General features: G+C 43.7%; 2 protein-coding genes across 8 annotated transcripts in view; both read right to left on the reverse strand.

Moving 5' to 3' along the window:
- KCNJ5 (potassium inwardly rectifying channel subfamily J member 5) overlaps positions 1-1,348 on the reverse strand; it is a 120,553-nt gene extending 119,205 nt beyond the window's left edge. Inside the window, exon 1 of one of the 2 annotated variants that reach the window (XM_049799530.1) lies at positions 1,277-1,348. The gene's annotated coding sequence lies outside the window, so the exon portion shown is untranslated. Of the gene's footprint in view, positions 1-745; positions 776-1,276 lie in introns of those variants that run through there. The other variant, XM_049799529.1, reaches the window with a different exon arrangement.
- Positions 1,349-5,257: 3,909 nt separating this feature from the next.
- The window catches only part of FLI1 (Fli-1 proto-oncogene, ETS transcription factor), an 89,324-nt gene continuing 77,841 nt past the window's right edge, over positions 5,258-16,740 (reverse strand). For 5 of the 6 annotated variants that reach the window (XM_049799410.1, XM_049799409.1, XM_049799406.1 and 2 more), the window contains 4 exons: positions 11,534-11,599; positions 10,186-10,248; positions 8,833-8,880; positions 5,258-7,840 (listed from right to left, as the gene is read on the reverse strand). In XM_049799410.1, the coding sequence (XP_049655367.1) occupies positions 7,311-7,840; positions 8,833-8,880; positions 10,186-10,248; positions 11,534-11,599 (707 nt within the window). In that variant the 3' untranslated portion in view covers positions 5,258-7,310. The remainder of the gene's footprint in view (positions 7,841-8,832; positions 8,881-10,185; positions 10,249-11,533; positions 11,600-16,740) is intronic. The other variant, XM_049799407.1, reaches the window with a different exon arrangement.

Below are 16,740 nucleotides of genomic sequence, written 5' to 3' on the forward strand. Positions count from 1 at the left end.
CCATATGCAACTCTGTTCTGTAACTTTAAGCAAGTCACCGCTCCCTGCTTGAGCCTCAGTTTCCCCAGCTGTTTAAAAAAAAAAAGGAACAACACAGGCCACCTCGGGAAAGCTTTGAGTTCTAGCTCTTTGTTAGTTTTGCAACAGTGCCCAAAAGCGTCTGTTCAGCTGAAGCCCCCCTCCGATTTGGAAGCGTTCCTGGTACATTACAGAGCCTACAGAAACTCACGCAAAGGATTCACTGCCACCGTAGCAGTGTTTGTAAAACCGTTATATCACTCGACAGCGTCTAGAAGTCCAAATTACAGCCCTTCGTGCTCCCGTGCCAGGAGCTCTGCAACCACCACCAAAGGCTCCTTATAGCCCATTAATCGCTGCAGGGCTACTCCTCAAGAGGGCAGACCCCCAGCCCAGCGCCTTTTCCACACACGCCCAACCCCGGGCACGCTCGGCCGTGCTGGCACCCTCAGCTGCCCTCCACCAGCACCTCCAGCACCCACGCACCGCTTCAGGCACCCGAGACCCGGCGCACGGCCGCAAATCCGTCGCGCCCCACGCCTTCCACAAGCCACCGGCCTGCGGAAGGGTGGCGGGTGGCAGACCCGGGGCAGGGCTCCCTCACCCCGGGGCGGGTGGCTAGAAAGGACCGGTCACCCTCCACGGTGCCGGGGGGGGGTAAAGGGGAGTGGAAGTGAGGGGGGGGGTGTCAAATCCTTCTGGCCGAGGCGGTTCGGGGGTGCTGTACCTGCTCACCGGGGGCGGGGGGCGACGGCGCCTCAGCTCTGAGGGGAGGGCGACCGTTAGCGGCGCGCGGGCGACCGTTAGCGGCGCGCGGGCGACCGTTAGCGGCGGCCGCGGCGAGGGTCGCTCCCTCCTCTTCTCCCTCCCCGGGGACAAGGCTGACTGCTCCTGCGGCCTCCAGCCCCACGCTGCTCCCCAAATTCCCAATCCCCCCACCCCAGCAAGGTGGGGGCTTGCCGATGCCCCTGTGTCCGCAGAGCTGGCTGGGAGGTTTTTGACCACTCAGCTCCGCGTCAGCTCTGAGCTTCAAGAAACGGAGCTTTAGGGAAAGATTCAAACCCTTCGCAGTAACATCCACCCTAAAGAGAAACCTGACTTATTTGTTTTAACTTAACACTGTGGTGTATCAGCCCTCTGGGTCTTGAGGGCGATGGAAAACCTAAGGCTGGGGTTCGGGTTATTACAGGTACCATCTGCCACCCCTTGCAGCACAACCTCCTCCAAGCAGGCACACGGGAAGACTTGGAAAACCGACCTTGCCGTCCCCAAGGGCTGGAGATGCCGTTCATCCCCGCGCGTGACCTGCCAGCAGCAGCCAGCACGGGCCTGTAGCAGAGGAGACTCCTTTGGCTTGTGCGCAGGGCTTTGCAGCAGCAGGGAAGGTAAAGTAGATCCAGCGTCGGACTTTACAGCTCCAGGAGACAGAAAGTTAAGGAAAAGCCAAAGCAAATAACAAGTTTTCAGCAGTTCCTGGAAAGGAAGAAGCAAGCTCTTGTGTTGAAATAGCCGTGCATCAAACTGCCAGAGTCCCTGGGTCGTTCCTCCTCCTCCAGCAACTACAGCTTCAAATAAGAAATACAGATCTTCATCCTTTTCTGCCTGTTCCCAGATAAGGAGCAGCTAGGCCTCCCCTGCCCAAAAAACCTTCCTACCTGTTTGCTGCAGCTATTTATACTGGTTGAAGTTGCTGCTCAGCTGCAAACACCCCTGGCCATCAGTGACACACCTGCTTGCACAGCACCCTGTTAGGAGCAGCTCATTCCCCGCTGTGGAGGCACAGTGTTGATGGGGGATATTGCTGTGGTGGCCTCAAAACTGCTTTTCTTTCTTTTTAGTGGGTGTAGTATCGGGGTCTGTTTGCTACTGTTGGAGCCTGAAGAGCAGAATATTACCAAGGATCTCTAATTCTCTTATGACATGATAGAAGAATCCAAGCAATATGTGCAGGGATTTCTACCTCTGTAGATGAAAAAATCGTAACACACAAGCTAAATTATGTGTTATATGTCATTCTTAGCATGACCTTAGTTGGAGGTCTCTTAATTCTTTTCTAATAGGATGGAAAAGTCTGCACTTTATTTGCAACGAGTTCTGCTTTTACAGATGAAAATCATAATATATATGTTATGCTAGGTATTGTGCAAAAGTATACAAATAGGGTCTTTGAAGTGAATGTATAAACCCCAGCCCCCGACGTGCCTCTAGACTACAGCTCTAATTAACACCAAATGCAGCAACACTCAGTCTAATGTGGGAGAACCTACTTTGCTAGGAAGCAGGCTGAAGTCTAACAAACTAATTTCACAGAGGTCATTAAAAATACTGTATCAGCACAGCAAAGCAGCCTGTAAAAAATCTATTATTGTAATAGTATAATAAAGTGAAGCCGGCTCCTTTAACCCAGAATTTACAGACCAATGGCTCTTTTCTTCTGACAGTAGGGGTGGGAAACAGCAGCTGGGTTCATCAGTGCTTTTAATACGAAGCTTCAGGCATAGTCGTTTACTGTCATTGTGAACAGTTAAGAAGGCATATGAAATATTACCGGGTAAGTCCAGCTTCACAGCAAATATTCGCACCAACAGGAGTTATGGCAAATTTCCCGCGTAGTTAATGTCTCATTAGGACTGGAATATGCTTGTTGGGCGGTAGTGTGAGAAATACTTCCTTCTCTTTACTAACGGGAAGGTCTTAGCGTGGGGAAATCCCTCTCCCTTGCAATACTATTAGGTGCATGTTAAGAATCTGCAGTTGTTTGGAATTTCATCCTCAGGGTGGAAATACAATTCTTGGGTATATAAAAGCAGTAAGACGCTTGTGTATACAGACGATGGGTTCTGGCATACGAGGATTATAGATAGGAGTAATCTCAGATGCTAAAATGATTTGCCATCTCCTAATTTAGAGCATCTAACAAGTGCTTCAGCTGGGAGGTCCTTCCTCTAGACTCTAAGCAGTGATTTGGTGGAGAAAAAAAGCCCTCTTCAAAATATATTTAAAAGCAGGTTCTAAACCTGACGTCTATAATTAAGCAGTAAGAATACCTTCTTGTTCTCCCTTTCTCTGATACGCAGACACTGAGGCAGGTACACGTCAAATAGAGAAAAACGTCACAAAGACCCCAGCTAAAGGAGCTGGAGCTCTGCGACTGTAAAGCCATCACTGATTCTACTTAATAGACAAGCTGCAGTATCTATTTATAGAAGGTGAAATGTGAAGCTAATTCTAGTTTGGCATATTTAAGCTAGAGCTCATTCAGTGTTTGAACTGGGGAGTAGAACAGAAATACTGGGTGAATACTAGAACACTAGAAATTAATAGCTAAATTACCACTGATTTCAATGGGAGCTGGGTTTCCTTGTGAGATTTGAATTATGAACTTTGATGCAGAGAAGATTTTCTGCTGTCCCTGTTGACTCACAACTCACAACCATGTGATCTCAACCATCTGTTTGGTAACCTTTCCGATTTCAGCCTGAAATACTTGACTTCCATCTGCCTTGTCCTCCTGGGAAAAGCAAAAAGTAGCATTAGTACTGTCAAATTCCTTGTTTATTTTCTCTCGGTGTGTCCCAGAAACTTGGACTGGGAGGGGAGATCCCCCTGTTATCACCCCTAGAGCTTCCAACATGGCAAAGTCAGGCTGATATTGGGGAGTACAAATGGGCTACTCTGATTTGTATGTTATTCCTTGTTCTTTACCCGAGGAATGTAAAGTATTAAGATCTTACGAAAATGCTAAAAGGTGCCTGAGAAGTGCCTCATCAGTCCGAGGCTGTCTGACGCACTGGTGTGAGATCTCTTTACTCCAAGATCTCTTTATTCCATGGGAATGCAGCCTGCAGTGGGCAGCAAACTATCTAAAGCTAAATATTAGCAAATACTAGCAAAGGTTAATATCAGCATGTACCCCGAAAAGAAGGATGAAAGGAGACAGAAAGGACCTGAGCTGTGGATGCTGCTGATCACCTTCCATCTCAGTCTGGTCTCCTTCATGTTGTTGCAAGTTGGACAGCCAGAAACAGACGCTTCTTAAATCGTTGGTTGTTTTCAAAAGCCTTTTTTTCACCAAGGATTCTGCTGGCCGAATTTTGCTATCAAAGACACCTTTGCACTTTGATAACCTTCAGCTTCTGTCTTTAGATGTTTTTGTGCAATCTTAGTCTTCAGATTTTCCTATGACTGGCAACTGGGCAGGCACACTGTATTAAATAAAATACTTGATATTTCTATTGGTGATGCATAGCCAGAATGAATCTGGATAGCGCTAAAGTGAAAAACAATAGAGATAAGCAACAAAACACTCACTCTTATGACTAAATTGAGCAACTATGGTTGAATACACAAAGGGAACAGCCCTGTGGTGGTTGAACACGCTAACATCGCTCTTTTTCAGAGCCCAGGCTTGCTAATCAAGCCAGTGAAAGCTATTGTACTAGAAACTTTGCAACAAAAGGTTGTGTGTGGAGGAAGGAAATGGTGTACTTGTGCAGTTATGTATTTCTAAGGGTTTATCAAATCGGCAGAAAGATCAAGCTATCTCTGAGGACCACCGTGTGTCTGCAAAAATACAGGAAGTGCCTTTGCCTGACCTTTATACACAATCAGAAGATTCCTTGGCAGTGCTTGTTTTTGCAGCCTCTTACTCCATCTCAGGAATGCTTTGGAGCACTGGCTTTCCCTGGGGTTTGAGGATAGGTGAGAAACATGAGCAGGCAGGCAGGCTGGTAATACATACAGCATTGCACATATACATTCTGTCAATGACTTCTTGAGTACCCTAAAGAGCAAACAGACGGCGATGCCTGTTGGGTCAGTTACGGCCCTCGCGGGGAGGCTGCGTGTCCTGGCACTCGGCATGGTGCTGTGACCCCATCGCTGGGGCACCAGACCAGGGTCTGCTCCCAGCTCGGCCAGCACCCTCATGTGAGACACTTCACCTCCTCAAGCTTTGGCTACTCTACCACTTTCTCTCTCTCTCTCTCTCCATGCACAGAAGATGGAGCCTAGGTTTCTGATTCAGACACTTCAATAACTAAATGAGGTCTGATAAACACCGGCTCCAGAGACACCAGTTTTCTGGAATAAGAGGTCAATATGGTTTTGTAGTGATAAGGATTGATTGCCACTACTGTGCAACTGCTTTGTTTTCCTTTTTAGCTAAATTTAATTTAGAGGCAAAGTTCATGCTTTATCTGCAGGTATGAGAGGGGAGGGAGAGAGTGGGACAATATGATGCCTTAGAGAAGAAAACCACCATTTATTTTGTCACATTTTTTTACATCATTCTCTTCATACAACAGTTTCATTGTAACACTTAATACATTTTTTAAAAAACACCAAGATAGCTTGCAAAATTATATATATTTTAATATCCAAAAAGTACATTGCATATATATAGTAGCAAAAGCCCCATTTCCATGGGTAATTTCTTCATACTTAAATTTTGCGATTATTGCAGTAATGTTACTTATAAACATCCCAAAAGCACTAAGACCTAAACTGATTAGCTTGATCTTGTTTTTCCATTTTGTTAAATAATGGCATCAGTGCTTCTGTTTAAAGTTATGAGCAGACTATAATGTTCTGGTTTCAGGCTCTCATCCTGCAATCGGATGCACATGGACCAAATCTTGCACCCACACAGAGTCCCAGAGGTTATGTCTAGACTAGATATTTGTGATCCTGTTAATTGGTTGCCAGTTAATACAAGTTAGCTAATAGGTTGTACATGTAAGTCTCCCCCCCCCTCCCTCAGACATGTGTTCTAAAATATAAATGCTTGTGGTTTACCCTTCTGTTTATGGCACCAAACCACCATTTGTGGATCATCAAATTAACATGTGCAAAATTAGAGATGGCTGAGAATTTTTGGACGTTTAAAATGTAAATGAAACTCCCCAGCGAAAGTTTTCAAAAAGATGTTATGAGAAGTGTTTGATAATTTTATCTATGAAGTGGTTAAGATCTTTCCAAAGTTCAAGATTTTGGTGAAAAATAATCACAAAATATTTAAATAGTTGCTTTAAAATGCTGATGCATGTTTTCAATCAGCTTCAATGCAAACATGTTAGCTAAGTGGAGTTAATTTGCAGACAACTATGACAGGCTTATAGAAGCAACAACTCTACTCTAGACAAACTCAGGGAAATCTGGAAGGTTCCTGGCTACTTTGGGGGTCAATTATGGATCCAATTGCAGGACCAAGGCTACCTCCAACAGATACATTACTCATGTCTTATTTTTTATTTTTTTCTAGCAAAAAGTACAAAGCTACAGCCCAAATGTACAGATTGAAAAGATGTACAAATTATATTAAAAAAACAAAAACAACCCACAAACAACTGAGCTGATAGTAAAAAACAAACCTGCATTTGTGACCGAGGTCAACTCGTTTTATTTAATCTTTCTTTTAAAACTGTGAGATATAGGGAAAAATAACTCTGCATAATTTATACAGTAATTTGCCTTCTGATTTGTTGACCCTTTGGATGACGGTCTGACAAACGCACAGCGTTCGCGAATCGGTAGCATTTAGAGATCCCTAAGACTCTGGCAGAGCTCAGGGGCCTGCTGTCATTTATTTTACTTCACTTTTGCTTTCAAGGAATGTCTGTGCTTGATATTAGGTTACTTTTTGTTCTGGTTTCTGATGTTTCTGGAGTTAATACACAGTCTAATGAAGTTGTACACTCTAAAAAAGTTCCTTCAATGCCCTTTACTTCTTAAAATATACAAGTACATATATATATATGAATATATATATATATATATTTAATTTCCAGTTGGGTGAAAATCCTCATCTGCCTTAAAGCTAAGATTCCAGTTGCGGTCCCCTGCAGCCCAACGTCCTCCACTTAATGGTCAAATTGCCTACCCTCTCCACAGCAAAAAAAAAAGAAGTCATTTTTTCCTACGACCCACAGTTGGATCTATGTCTTGTTAAAAGCCTTTGAATCCTTAAAAATTTCTCTCATGAAAAAGCTAATAATCATTCCAGGTAACAGTGGACAATCTTCATAGTCAATTCCTACAGAGGACATAAGCGTTAAAAACCAAAGAAAATGCAGAGTACTGGCCCAAAGAAGCATCCATCTCTCAGTTCAAGACACAAGAGGCAAAGTTACAAAAGTAAAAGGTTTGATCCAGGAATAGCCAATATCCAGTTTTAATTCTTCCCCAGAAAGGCCACAATTATCCATTAAGGGTCCCCCCAAAAAACGTAAAAATCCCAGAAGCAAAGAAAAAGTCCAACCAGACTGATAAAGGCCACTTGAAGATAAAAGCATCTAGTAATAGCTGCCCAAGTGTGGTGATACATGGGCGTTGGGATGGCGAGGGACATTGGGGTTTGGGTAAATGCTTCCTGCTGGGGAGGTCCAATAAGGTGAGGCTGCTCCGAAGAAACTGGATGATGTGACAGGCATAGAAGAAGGGTGTGGGGGTACAAAGTTCACCTTCTGCTGATGGGCATGGTAAGACGGCATGTAGGAGAGATCTGATGGATACTTGTACATTGATGATTCAGTGGGATGAGGTTGAAGAGCCTGGGCAATGCCATGAAAGTCAAATTTGTAGGCATACCTTTTGCCATGCACTTTGGTCATAATGTTCTTATCATAGTAGTATCGGAGGGCTCGGCTCAGCTTGTCATAATTCATGTTGGGCTTGCTTTTGCGTTCTCCCCAGCGCCGTGCCACTTCGTCAGGGTCCGTCATCTTGAATTCCCCATTGGTCCCTTCCCACGTGATACAGCTGGCGTTGGAACTGTCCGACAGCAACTCGAGGAGGAACTGCCACAGTTGGATCTGCCCGCTCCCTGCGAGAAGCAAGCCAAAGAGGAAAGGAAATGACATTGTGTTTCCTGCTTAAAAGCAAAGACAAAGGCAGGAAACAGAAGGACTATCTTGATCTTTACTGGGAACTGCTCCTTCAAGCCTTAGAAAGTCTTATGTAGGAATGGATAAACTGTTCCCAGCAAACAAGTTAGTCAACCCTTTGTTCTGTTCATGAGTTTGAGGTCAGATTAGATTTCATAATGGTCGCCCTTGGCCTTAAAATCTTCGGGCTATTCATAAACAGGCTTTTCCCTGAGCATACTGTTCTGCAAAATTTTTCACTGCATAGTTAACACAGTATATTTCAACTCTCATTTCCTTACTGTTTACCATGGATATTGTTTTGGATACCTACAGTTTTCTTTCCAGTTGGTGATCTGAGTTACGTAAGATTATTTCTTCACCAGACTAGATGACTCCTAGTTTTATTCAGTGTGGTTATACTAATGGTGAAGAGCCTTATGAGGTTGTTTCCTTACAAGCTTTCAATGCACACAAGTTTGTTTAGTTCAAGCAAGATTTACTCCTGGTCTTATTACCCAAAGTCAGGGATTGTTTTCTGCAGGTGACACACTAGAGACAGTTATTAGGTGGTGACTTTCAAAGAATTTTTATGCCTTTCATTTAGCTAATCCATAGCAGACAGTGAAAAACCAACCTGTACTGCAAATCTGAGAGACCAGCATTTAAGTCACCTACAAAACTCTTCTTAGGGAATTCTGGTTTTGGGTAAGAACATTCAGAATGGTGATTTTGTCCTGGCAAAGATGATGTTGCACCACTTCCCTCAGTTTCCGGTATGCATTTTTGCAAAAGCACTTGTGAGAGCACAGCTGCTATGGTCAATGGCTCTCACAGCCTACCCCAATGGTAGAGGACAGCAGCTACTCATCCAGTACAGACTGGAGCAGCAGATCAGAAGGAAAGCTAACCCCTTTGATAATGGCAGTCAGAAATTTAAAGATGAACTCACCTGGATTGGCAAGACGGCTACTAGTGGGCCCCAGGATTTGATAGGGATCTAAAAAAAAAAACACCACCCACCAAAAGATGTTTTAAAAAATGTTTCATCAAAAAAGAAACAACAGTTCATTATTGTTTATTCTAGAAACTAGTTCAGATCTTCATTTTCTTTCTTTACTGCCTCTTCTCCTATGACCTGGAACAGACGTGATGTGTTTCTTATTTCTTTTTTAGCAAACAACCACCAATTATTTATGGAATCCAAAATGGCACAGTGTTTCTGGCATTGGTTTCAGACTTGCCTGCTTTCACAGTCTGTAATCTCTTTGGACATACCCTACACTTATGTGTCAACTAGAAAACATGAGACGTGAAAAAAAGCAGTGTGGGATAGTAGACCAGTAACAAATCAAGAGCAAATATATTTCTCCTAATAAAAAGAGCTGGACAGCAGATGAGATTTTCAAATTCACTTGTTAGCGGTTGAGCTTGCTTCCCTCTGAGGTCAATGAAATGTTCACCCAACTCTCTCTTACTGAAGCAAACAGAGCATTAGACAAATGAGAGTAACAGGAGTTTTGTCACTAGCTCCAATGAGGCTGAATGTTTCTTGAAAACTCCACAATGTATTTATTAGGAATGAATTCCTTCCCTTTTTGTGGGGCTTCCTCAGCCCTAATCTCTACACTTCTCCTTTGCTTCTCTCTTGTTTTGGCGATTCGGATCTATAGCATTTGCTTGTGGATTGAATCGATGCCAAAAGAACCAAACCCTTAAAAATAAAGGGGGGGGGGGGGGGGGCAGAAAGCAGCTGTGCAAAGCAGAAAAGGTGGTATTTAGCTTTTCAAAGGCCCCTTGGGAAACTAGCAGGAAACAGTACTGCTTGCTGCCCAACAGGGTTTGCCTTTCTTATTTGGTTTTCTTTGACGCAGGGGAAGCCCTGTTGATTCTGTTTGGAGATACATCCATTGAACATCACTGCAGCAGAGGTGAAGAGGTAACAAGCAGACACTCCACTGCTGCAGCATAAACAGCTCCGTGCCCCTAACTGCTTCAAGACCTATTACATGGCATGTCATGATGCTTCAAAGGAGATGTAACTGATGCGAGGCACTGCATGTGACTCAGCTGAAACAAGGATGTTTCTTTTGAGTGGGGAAGGACAATGCAGTAAAATAGAAACAGTTTGGAACAATTACTGTCACTGCTCGGTCACAGTTGACTCATTATTCTGAGAGTCTCCTGTAAGGCTCTGCCTGTTTGTCCTGTGCCTGTGGTTGGTGCTGCTTGATGCATTTATTCACCCAATCTAGTACAAATCTAATTACTTAGCAAATGCAGCAGTGACAAAATCAACAGTTACCTGGCTGGGGACGTTGCTGTTCTGTTGTCTTATTCACATTTTGCGTGCTTGCAACAGGAGGGCCTGTAAAAACAGAGAAAGATCTTATAGGTACTAGAACAGAGGAGGAGGAATGAACAGACAAGGCAAATACGACACATTGAACAGGAACAATAGCAACTGGGGTGGGAAAAGTTTTCTGATCCTAGGAGCTGATATTTTTAAATTGCACTATAAAATTAAAAGATCTCACTAGAAATTAAAACTTTCACTGTAAAATGAAAATATGCAGATGAGGCAAGAAAAAAATGTTATGTAGATTCTTAATTAATTTTCTGTCTTTTATTGCAACTTAACTTCCATTCTAGTTTACATCCATGTTTTGAACAGAAAATTGGATTATTTAAAATGTATAAATTCTGACCTTCTTCCATGCTGGAACTATTTTCAATATTTTTTTGAAATGTAAATTCTTTTCTAAAGCATCCTTTTTATGCAAAAACTTTGCGTTTATCAAATCAAACATTTTGTTGAAAATATGGCCATTTCTATGAATCACTTCAACATTAACATCTGTTCCTCCTCTTCATAACATTTCTTACAACAGAAAACTATAACTCAAAGAATAGTCTTTACATTTAGAGTGCACATAGCTCAGAAAGCTGCAAAGCAAAGGAAGTGTAATCTGACAGCCAGGTTCTGCACCCAGTAGTATCGTTTTGAGAGTCAAATGTGCCCATCTTGCACGGCTGCACAGGGATATGCCGCAGCAGTGGAAGCAGGGGAGAGTGGGGCTCAGTATCAGCAGGTTATGTTAGCCAGAATACAGTCTTTAGGGACAGGGAACTGATATTTCTAACGAGATGTCACCCAGAGTGTACTGTGAATTCAAGGACACTATAAAACCAGTAAGAAACAAGAACAGTTGCATGAGTGGGGCTCGTGCAGTAGGGGCCCTATCTGCCTGCAAGACTTTGGGTAGAATCTTACTTTCTGAAAAGTAGTAAGAAACTCTCAGAATCTGCCCAAGCTGTCTATATCTGTCCCTAAAAAAAATGACACCGGACTAGGACTCCAGGCAGGTGGTTAACATGGAGTCTATGTCTGTGTGTGCTCCTGGCCCCTTAATCAAATCCTGAAAGTATTAGAGGTTCATGCCATCATCTTCAATACATGATTCAATAATAAAAATATTTGTGTCAATTTCTATTTCTTTTCATAACATAATTCTAGCTCTTCTCTTAATGACTATCCCCAAATCTTCCGCCCTTCTGATGCTCATAGCACAAGCCAGCCATGCCTGTCTTCTCCCACAGTCTCATTTTGATCTTCCTTTGCAGAATTTGTGATTCCCATTGGGAAAACTTACTTCTGGTGAGGCCAGAATTCATATTACTGCCCCATCCTGTTCTCCTGACTGCATCATAGGAGGAATCTAATGACAAAAGACAACAGGCACAGAGGGGTTGAAATCAACTCTTCCCAGAAAAAAACTTGCAAGAATCTAGCTTTGTATCTTGGTCCCAGCTAGCTTGGTATTATGCAGATCTATTATTTTTCCTGTCCCATATCTCCTATGCTCCCTTGGCCCTCTCACAAAGGCAAGAGGGTGTAAATACAGCAGTTGGGACTAGCTGTTTGGGCAACACTCGAGCCTGACCCATTCTGATCATGAAGTATAGTCATTGCACTTAATGGGGTTTAGAGTGCGACTCATCCCATCCAAAAGCAGACCCCCTTTCTCTTATCCCAAGATGACAGAAGACCATGGGCAGAAAAGGAGGATGAGATGAACCCTTTTGTTATTTCACAGAAAATAAATGGTGACTTTAAAACCCAGGGGGGCCAAGGACTTGACACGCACAATAAGGAAGCTATTTTAAGGAGGGGGAAAAGGGGAAAAAGGATCCTCTCAAGTGAAATTCAGAATGGTCCTCTGACCATGCCACTGGAAAGGAGTGCGCACTGCCTCGTGCCCCATTGGGCTGCACAGCACAGCGGGGCTGCACAGCTCCCTGCGGAAACATCCCAGGCACTTGCACATTCCTCCCGGTGCTGGGAAAGCCGCTGCAGCTTTGAAATTACAGCCTTCTAGCTATTGGCATGAAAAGGAAAACAGAGAAGGGATGGGAGAGGGAAGGGGAGGGGAAGAGAGGAAGAGAAAGAGGAGGAGGGAAGAGAAGGGAATGGGGGGAAAACAGAGCTCATGTAATCTGCCTGGTTTTATTTTTATTTTACTTATTTGTTTTTTCCCTTTTTACTAGAAACCGCAAACCCCACTGCAAATAGATCAGGCTGGAAAACAAACTGCTACGGTTTCAGCGTGGTACAAAGAGTGCAAGGGGACATCTCTGAAAGAGGGAGGTGGCAGCCCCAGCCATGCTGTCCCCAGAAGGGAGCCCTGTCCCCATTCCCATGGCTGGGCAAGGAGCAGCGGAGCTGGAAACTGGCTTGCAACCTGGTGCTGCCAGGGAACTTTATCCCCAAGCTCAGTCCTCAGCAGTTGTCATCGTTGTAAATAAGATGCTATTTGCATGGGTGGCATTTTCCTTGCTGGAAACCCGTCATGCAAATCCTAACTTCATCTGAGTGCACCCAGAGCTTGGGCTGCTGTTCTATCAGTGACTGAAATCAGGAGAGCAGAGATGAGGTCTGAAGTAACCACTGGCTTTTCCCATGTCCTCTTTGCAGCCAGTCTCTGACTTTCATTTCTCCCCTGGGATATCCTTCAGAAGTATTACAACTAGAACTAGAGCAATGTTTTGAGAAATATTTTGAAAAAAACATGAGAGTTCTGCACTGAGAGAGAAAGGCAAAACCTCAGAAATTTCCACCAGTGGAGGTGGTAATGTACATTTTGGTTAGCTCAATCAGAAACAGTTTTGCCGTTATGTAATTTTAATGGAAATGTCATTTACATGTTAAGCCTGTTAAAAGAAAGGTAGCAATTAATTTTCCAACAGAAAAATTATTTTCAAATTAGAGAAAAAATTCCTTTCCAAAAAGTAGCAGAACTCATTGAAAATTTTCAATTTTCTCTGATTCTTTTGGATCAGATAATTGACCAAAGTGAATCAACTGCTACAAATGGGTTGGTTGATTCAGATGCATCAGCATGTTTTGAATAAACAAATAGGCCATCATCTGGATAGATGATCATCCTCGTCCTCCAGATGGAGAAACTTTGTCACAGAGGAGGAGCCTGCTCTTCTCACAGTGTCACAGAAAGAGTATAAAATGCATCTCCTGAGGGTTTTTTTAACCAATAAGTGATACTATTACAATCACATGTGCTGACCAGGCGTGTATTGCTATGGCTGCTTGGGCTTTACAGGATCAAGGCTTGGTTCTCCAGATAATTTTGGCTAAGCCTGGTCAAAATTATTGTTCAAACCCTCTCTGAATGGACTTCCTTGTAGCATACATTTTAGGATGTAAAACGTCAGCTTGGAAGGGCAATGTGCATGTGACAGCCCAGGTTTAATCCAGGTTTAGCATACCTCAGATGAGTCCCTTTGCCTCCGTTTCCCCTATATAGTATAGATTATGGAGTAAAGTGTGGGCATATATAGAAGCAGCCACACTTGTGTTTAGGATGAGACTTAGCTCTGAGTGTGACTTTGCAATGGTAAGAAGGGTTAAATATGATAGTTAGCAATACAGGCATTGCTATTGAAATGTGTTCACTCAGCTAGCGCAAATTTCCAACTCTTTCTCTCCCTCTCAAAAACCCCCAGAAGTCCAAATCCACTAAGCTATTTTTGTTTTGTTTTCACAAAAATCCGTGCAACGTGAAAGAACCACACCAGCCCTCCCAGCTTACAGGCCCAGACTCGAAAGCTGAACGTGTTTAAAACAAAATGGAAAATGCAGAGCCAGGGAACCTATCCAGAGACTCGAGTTTCTGCAAAAACAATATCATTCCCAGGACCTGACACCCAGTGGCTCAAAGAGATCCTACAGAACTCCAGCCAGACGGTTAGTTACAGGGAGAGTCTTATCTGTCATTAAAACCACTTGGATTTTACACCCAAACTTGCCATGCTATGGAAATTCAATTAAAAAACTTGGACTGAGGTCCTATTCTGGTGTAAATCAGCAAATAGCTACAGTGAAGTTAGGGGCAAATTTATACCAGGTAAGGATCAGGTCCCCAAGTCTGTTTTAGACTTAAAAGGCCCAGTGGAACTACAGTCCTATGACAAATGTGTGTTCAATACAAAATGGAATTAAAGAGCAGAAAATAAATCATAGATGCTTTCAAGAAATGTCATTCTGCAGCTGTCTGGTTTATGTCCAGAAATTCCCCAGAATGAATGCATACTCTATTATGAGTAAGGTAAAGGATATTAATAATGCTTTGCACTTTCACAGCACCTTTCAACTAAGGATCTCACAGCTTTGCAAACATTCACACTCACAGCACGCCTGGGAAGAAGGTTAAATATAATTTTATTTATTTACATGCATAAACACATTTTCCTTGGGCTTTAGCTGCCTTCTCCAGATGAAGTGGCTTTCCCAGAAATCAGGCTATGTGGAACAGACTGCATAGCATTGGTCTCTGCACCTTTTCTATCCTTGGTCTATACTTTCTCACCTCAAATCTCCCTCAGCTCCTACCTCTCCACCCTCTGTGTCATTTGGAAGTTCTCATTCTTTGCTCTGCAACTCCCCTTTCAAAGTTTATTGATTCCTCTGGAACTAGATGTAAATCAGAATTAACACAGTAATGAAACAACATGCTAGGCTATGTAGAAGGCTGAGAAAAGGCTTAGAACATGGCAAAATTAGCAAGATCAAGACTTGGCATTAGGCAGGCTGTCGAGTAAAGTTCAAGAGATGAGCTAAGTTATCCAAACCTCTGCAGTTTCTTCTGGTCAGACTGTCTGGTGCAACAAAGGACGGACTTGTTGTGAGGAAGAAACAGAGGAGTGTGACCCAGGGATCCCCTGGATGAGACGATGGGACATGGAGGAGGAGAATGGCTGCATGCTGTGCTTTGTAAGTGTAGGAGGCATGGCATTACAGTCAGGAAGATAAGGCAGGCTCCGCTAAACCACCAGCCCACCTTTACAGACAGCTCCCCCCCCCCATCTCACAGCTTGAGTGCTACTTCACTCCTGTTCCTCATACCTCTGGATCATATTTAGTCTAAACAGACTAATAGGCTCAAGTATTGCTATGGGCTAGGGGCAGATGGACAGACACACACAAACTCATTTCCCTAGGAAATCGGGCTTAAAATCCCCAAGCAGATTTCCACACCAAGACGATCCCAGACGCCTCACAGTCCTTTCAGCTTGAATGCAGTCCAATGAACAAGCCATTAGGAAATCTGTGTTTAAGGTATGATGTATTAGAGAGCAAACCCTCTCTGATAAGCTTTAAAAGTTCTTAAAAAAATTTTTTTTAAATGGTGTTTTATAAATCTGAGAGCTTGGGACAGAGGGGAGAAGCAAAGGGGGGGATTTCAACTGAACAATAGGCTCACAGTCCCTGTGCTTCCTGAGCTGCTTGGTGAGTGCTGACAGCCCCTTCATCCTGCTCTCTCTGTAGGAGCTTTTTCAGTGAAACCAGATTCAGGCACAGTTTTGTGCTACCAGCCTTGATAAGGCTTTCCAGGAGAAGGATGGGCACTGGGCCTGCAATATCCTCATTTTTCAGGCCTTTTGGCTCTAGGATGGATAGAGTGGGGCTGGGTCATTTATGCACTAAATGCTTTATAGGCACTATGGGGGAATCTTACCTGAAATGCCATCTATGCTGGCATAGTGTCCGTAATTGCAAGCAAGGCTGGGAAGGAATAGCATGGCATATTTATTGTATTCATGGCATCATTGGCAGCAGTAGCAGCTCTTTTCCAGCCAGGCACTGTCTGCTTTATGAACTGTTGGGGCTTACTGTCAAGGTGCAGAGTGATGTTAGCTCTCCCTGTCAGACCCGTGGGCAGTGTCATGCCTGGGTTAACACAATAGCCATGGGACTGCGTGTCCGAATTGAACAGCATCCTGAAATGTAATACTATACATAACACAGAAGCATCCAAATGCTGAGCTCTGCCTGAGCGAATCGCTATCCCCACCATATTTCCCTTGTGAGGAGCCCTGTCGCAGAGCTGAGCGTGGCTTGAAACCTCCCAAGAAGCTTTCATCCCCTGAGACAGGATTTCTTGCCGCAGTCAGCTTTTGTAGAAGATGTCTGGAGAAACATACATGCAGCAAACTTGTGGAGGCATCTAGATTCCCCAGCATGGTAGGTGCTAAGCAATAGAAAGAGCCCCCCAATCTCTGCCTACTGGAGCTGATACCTCCAAGGAGATTAGGCAGCCAGAGGATGAAAAGTGGCTTGTCCTAAGCCTATGGCCTATGAGATCCATGGGATTATCCATGCAGAACATAGTCTGGTTTTAGCAATGAGTCCTTCTGCTTCAGTAGGAAGAAAGGATCCTGGCTTGGTGGCTGGAATTTAAATTAGCTTCTCTAAATGGGGAAAGCAGAACCAGGTGTCCTAGGGGATCCAGACTTGTGATTAATCTAAGTGGTCACTTGGGGTCTATTTTGTGGCAACTACTTT

The sequence above is a fragment of the Accipiter gentilis genome, chromosome 5 (assembly GCF_929443795.1).
Source record: "Accipiter gentilis chromosome 5, bAccGen1.1, whole genome shotgun sequence".
Classification (NCBI taxonomy): Eukaryota; Metazoa; Chordata; class Aves; order Accipitriformes; family Accipitridae; genus Astur; species Astur gentilis.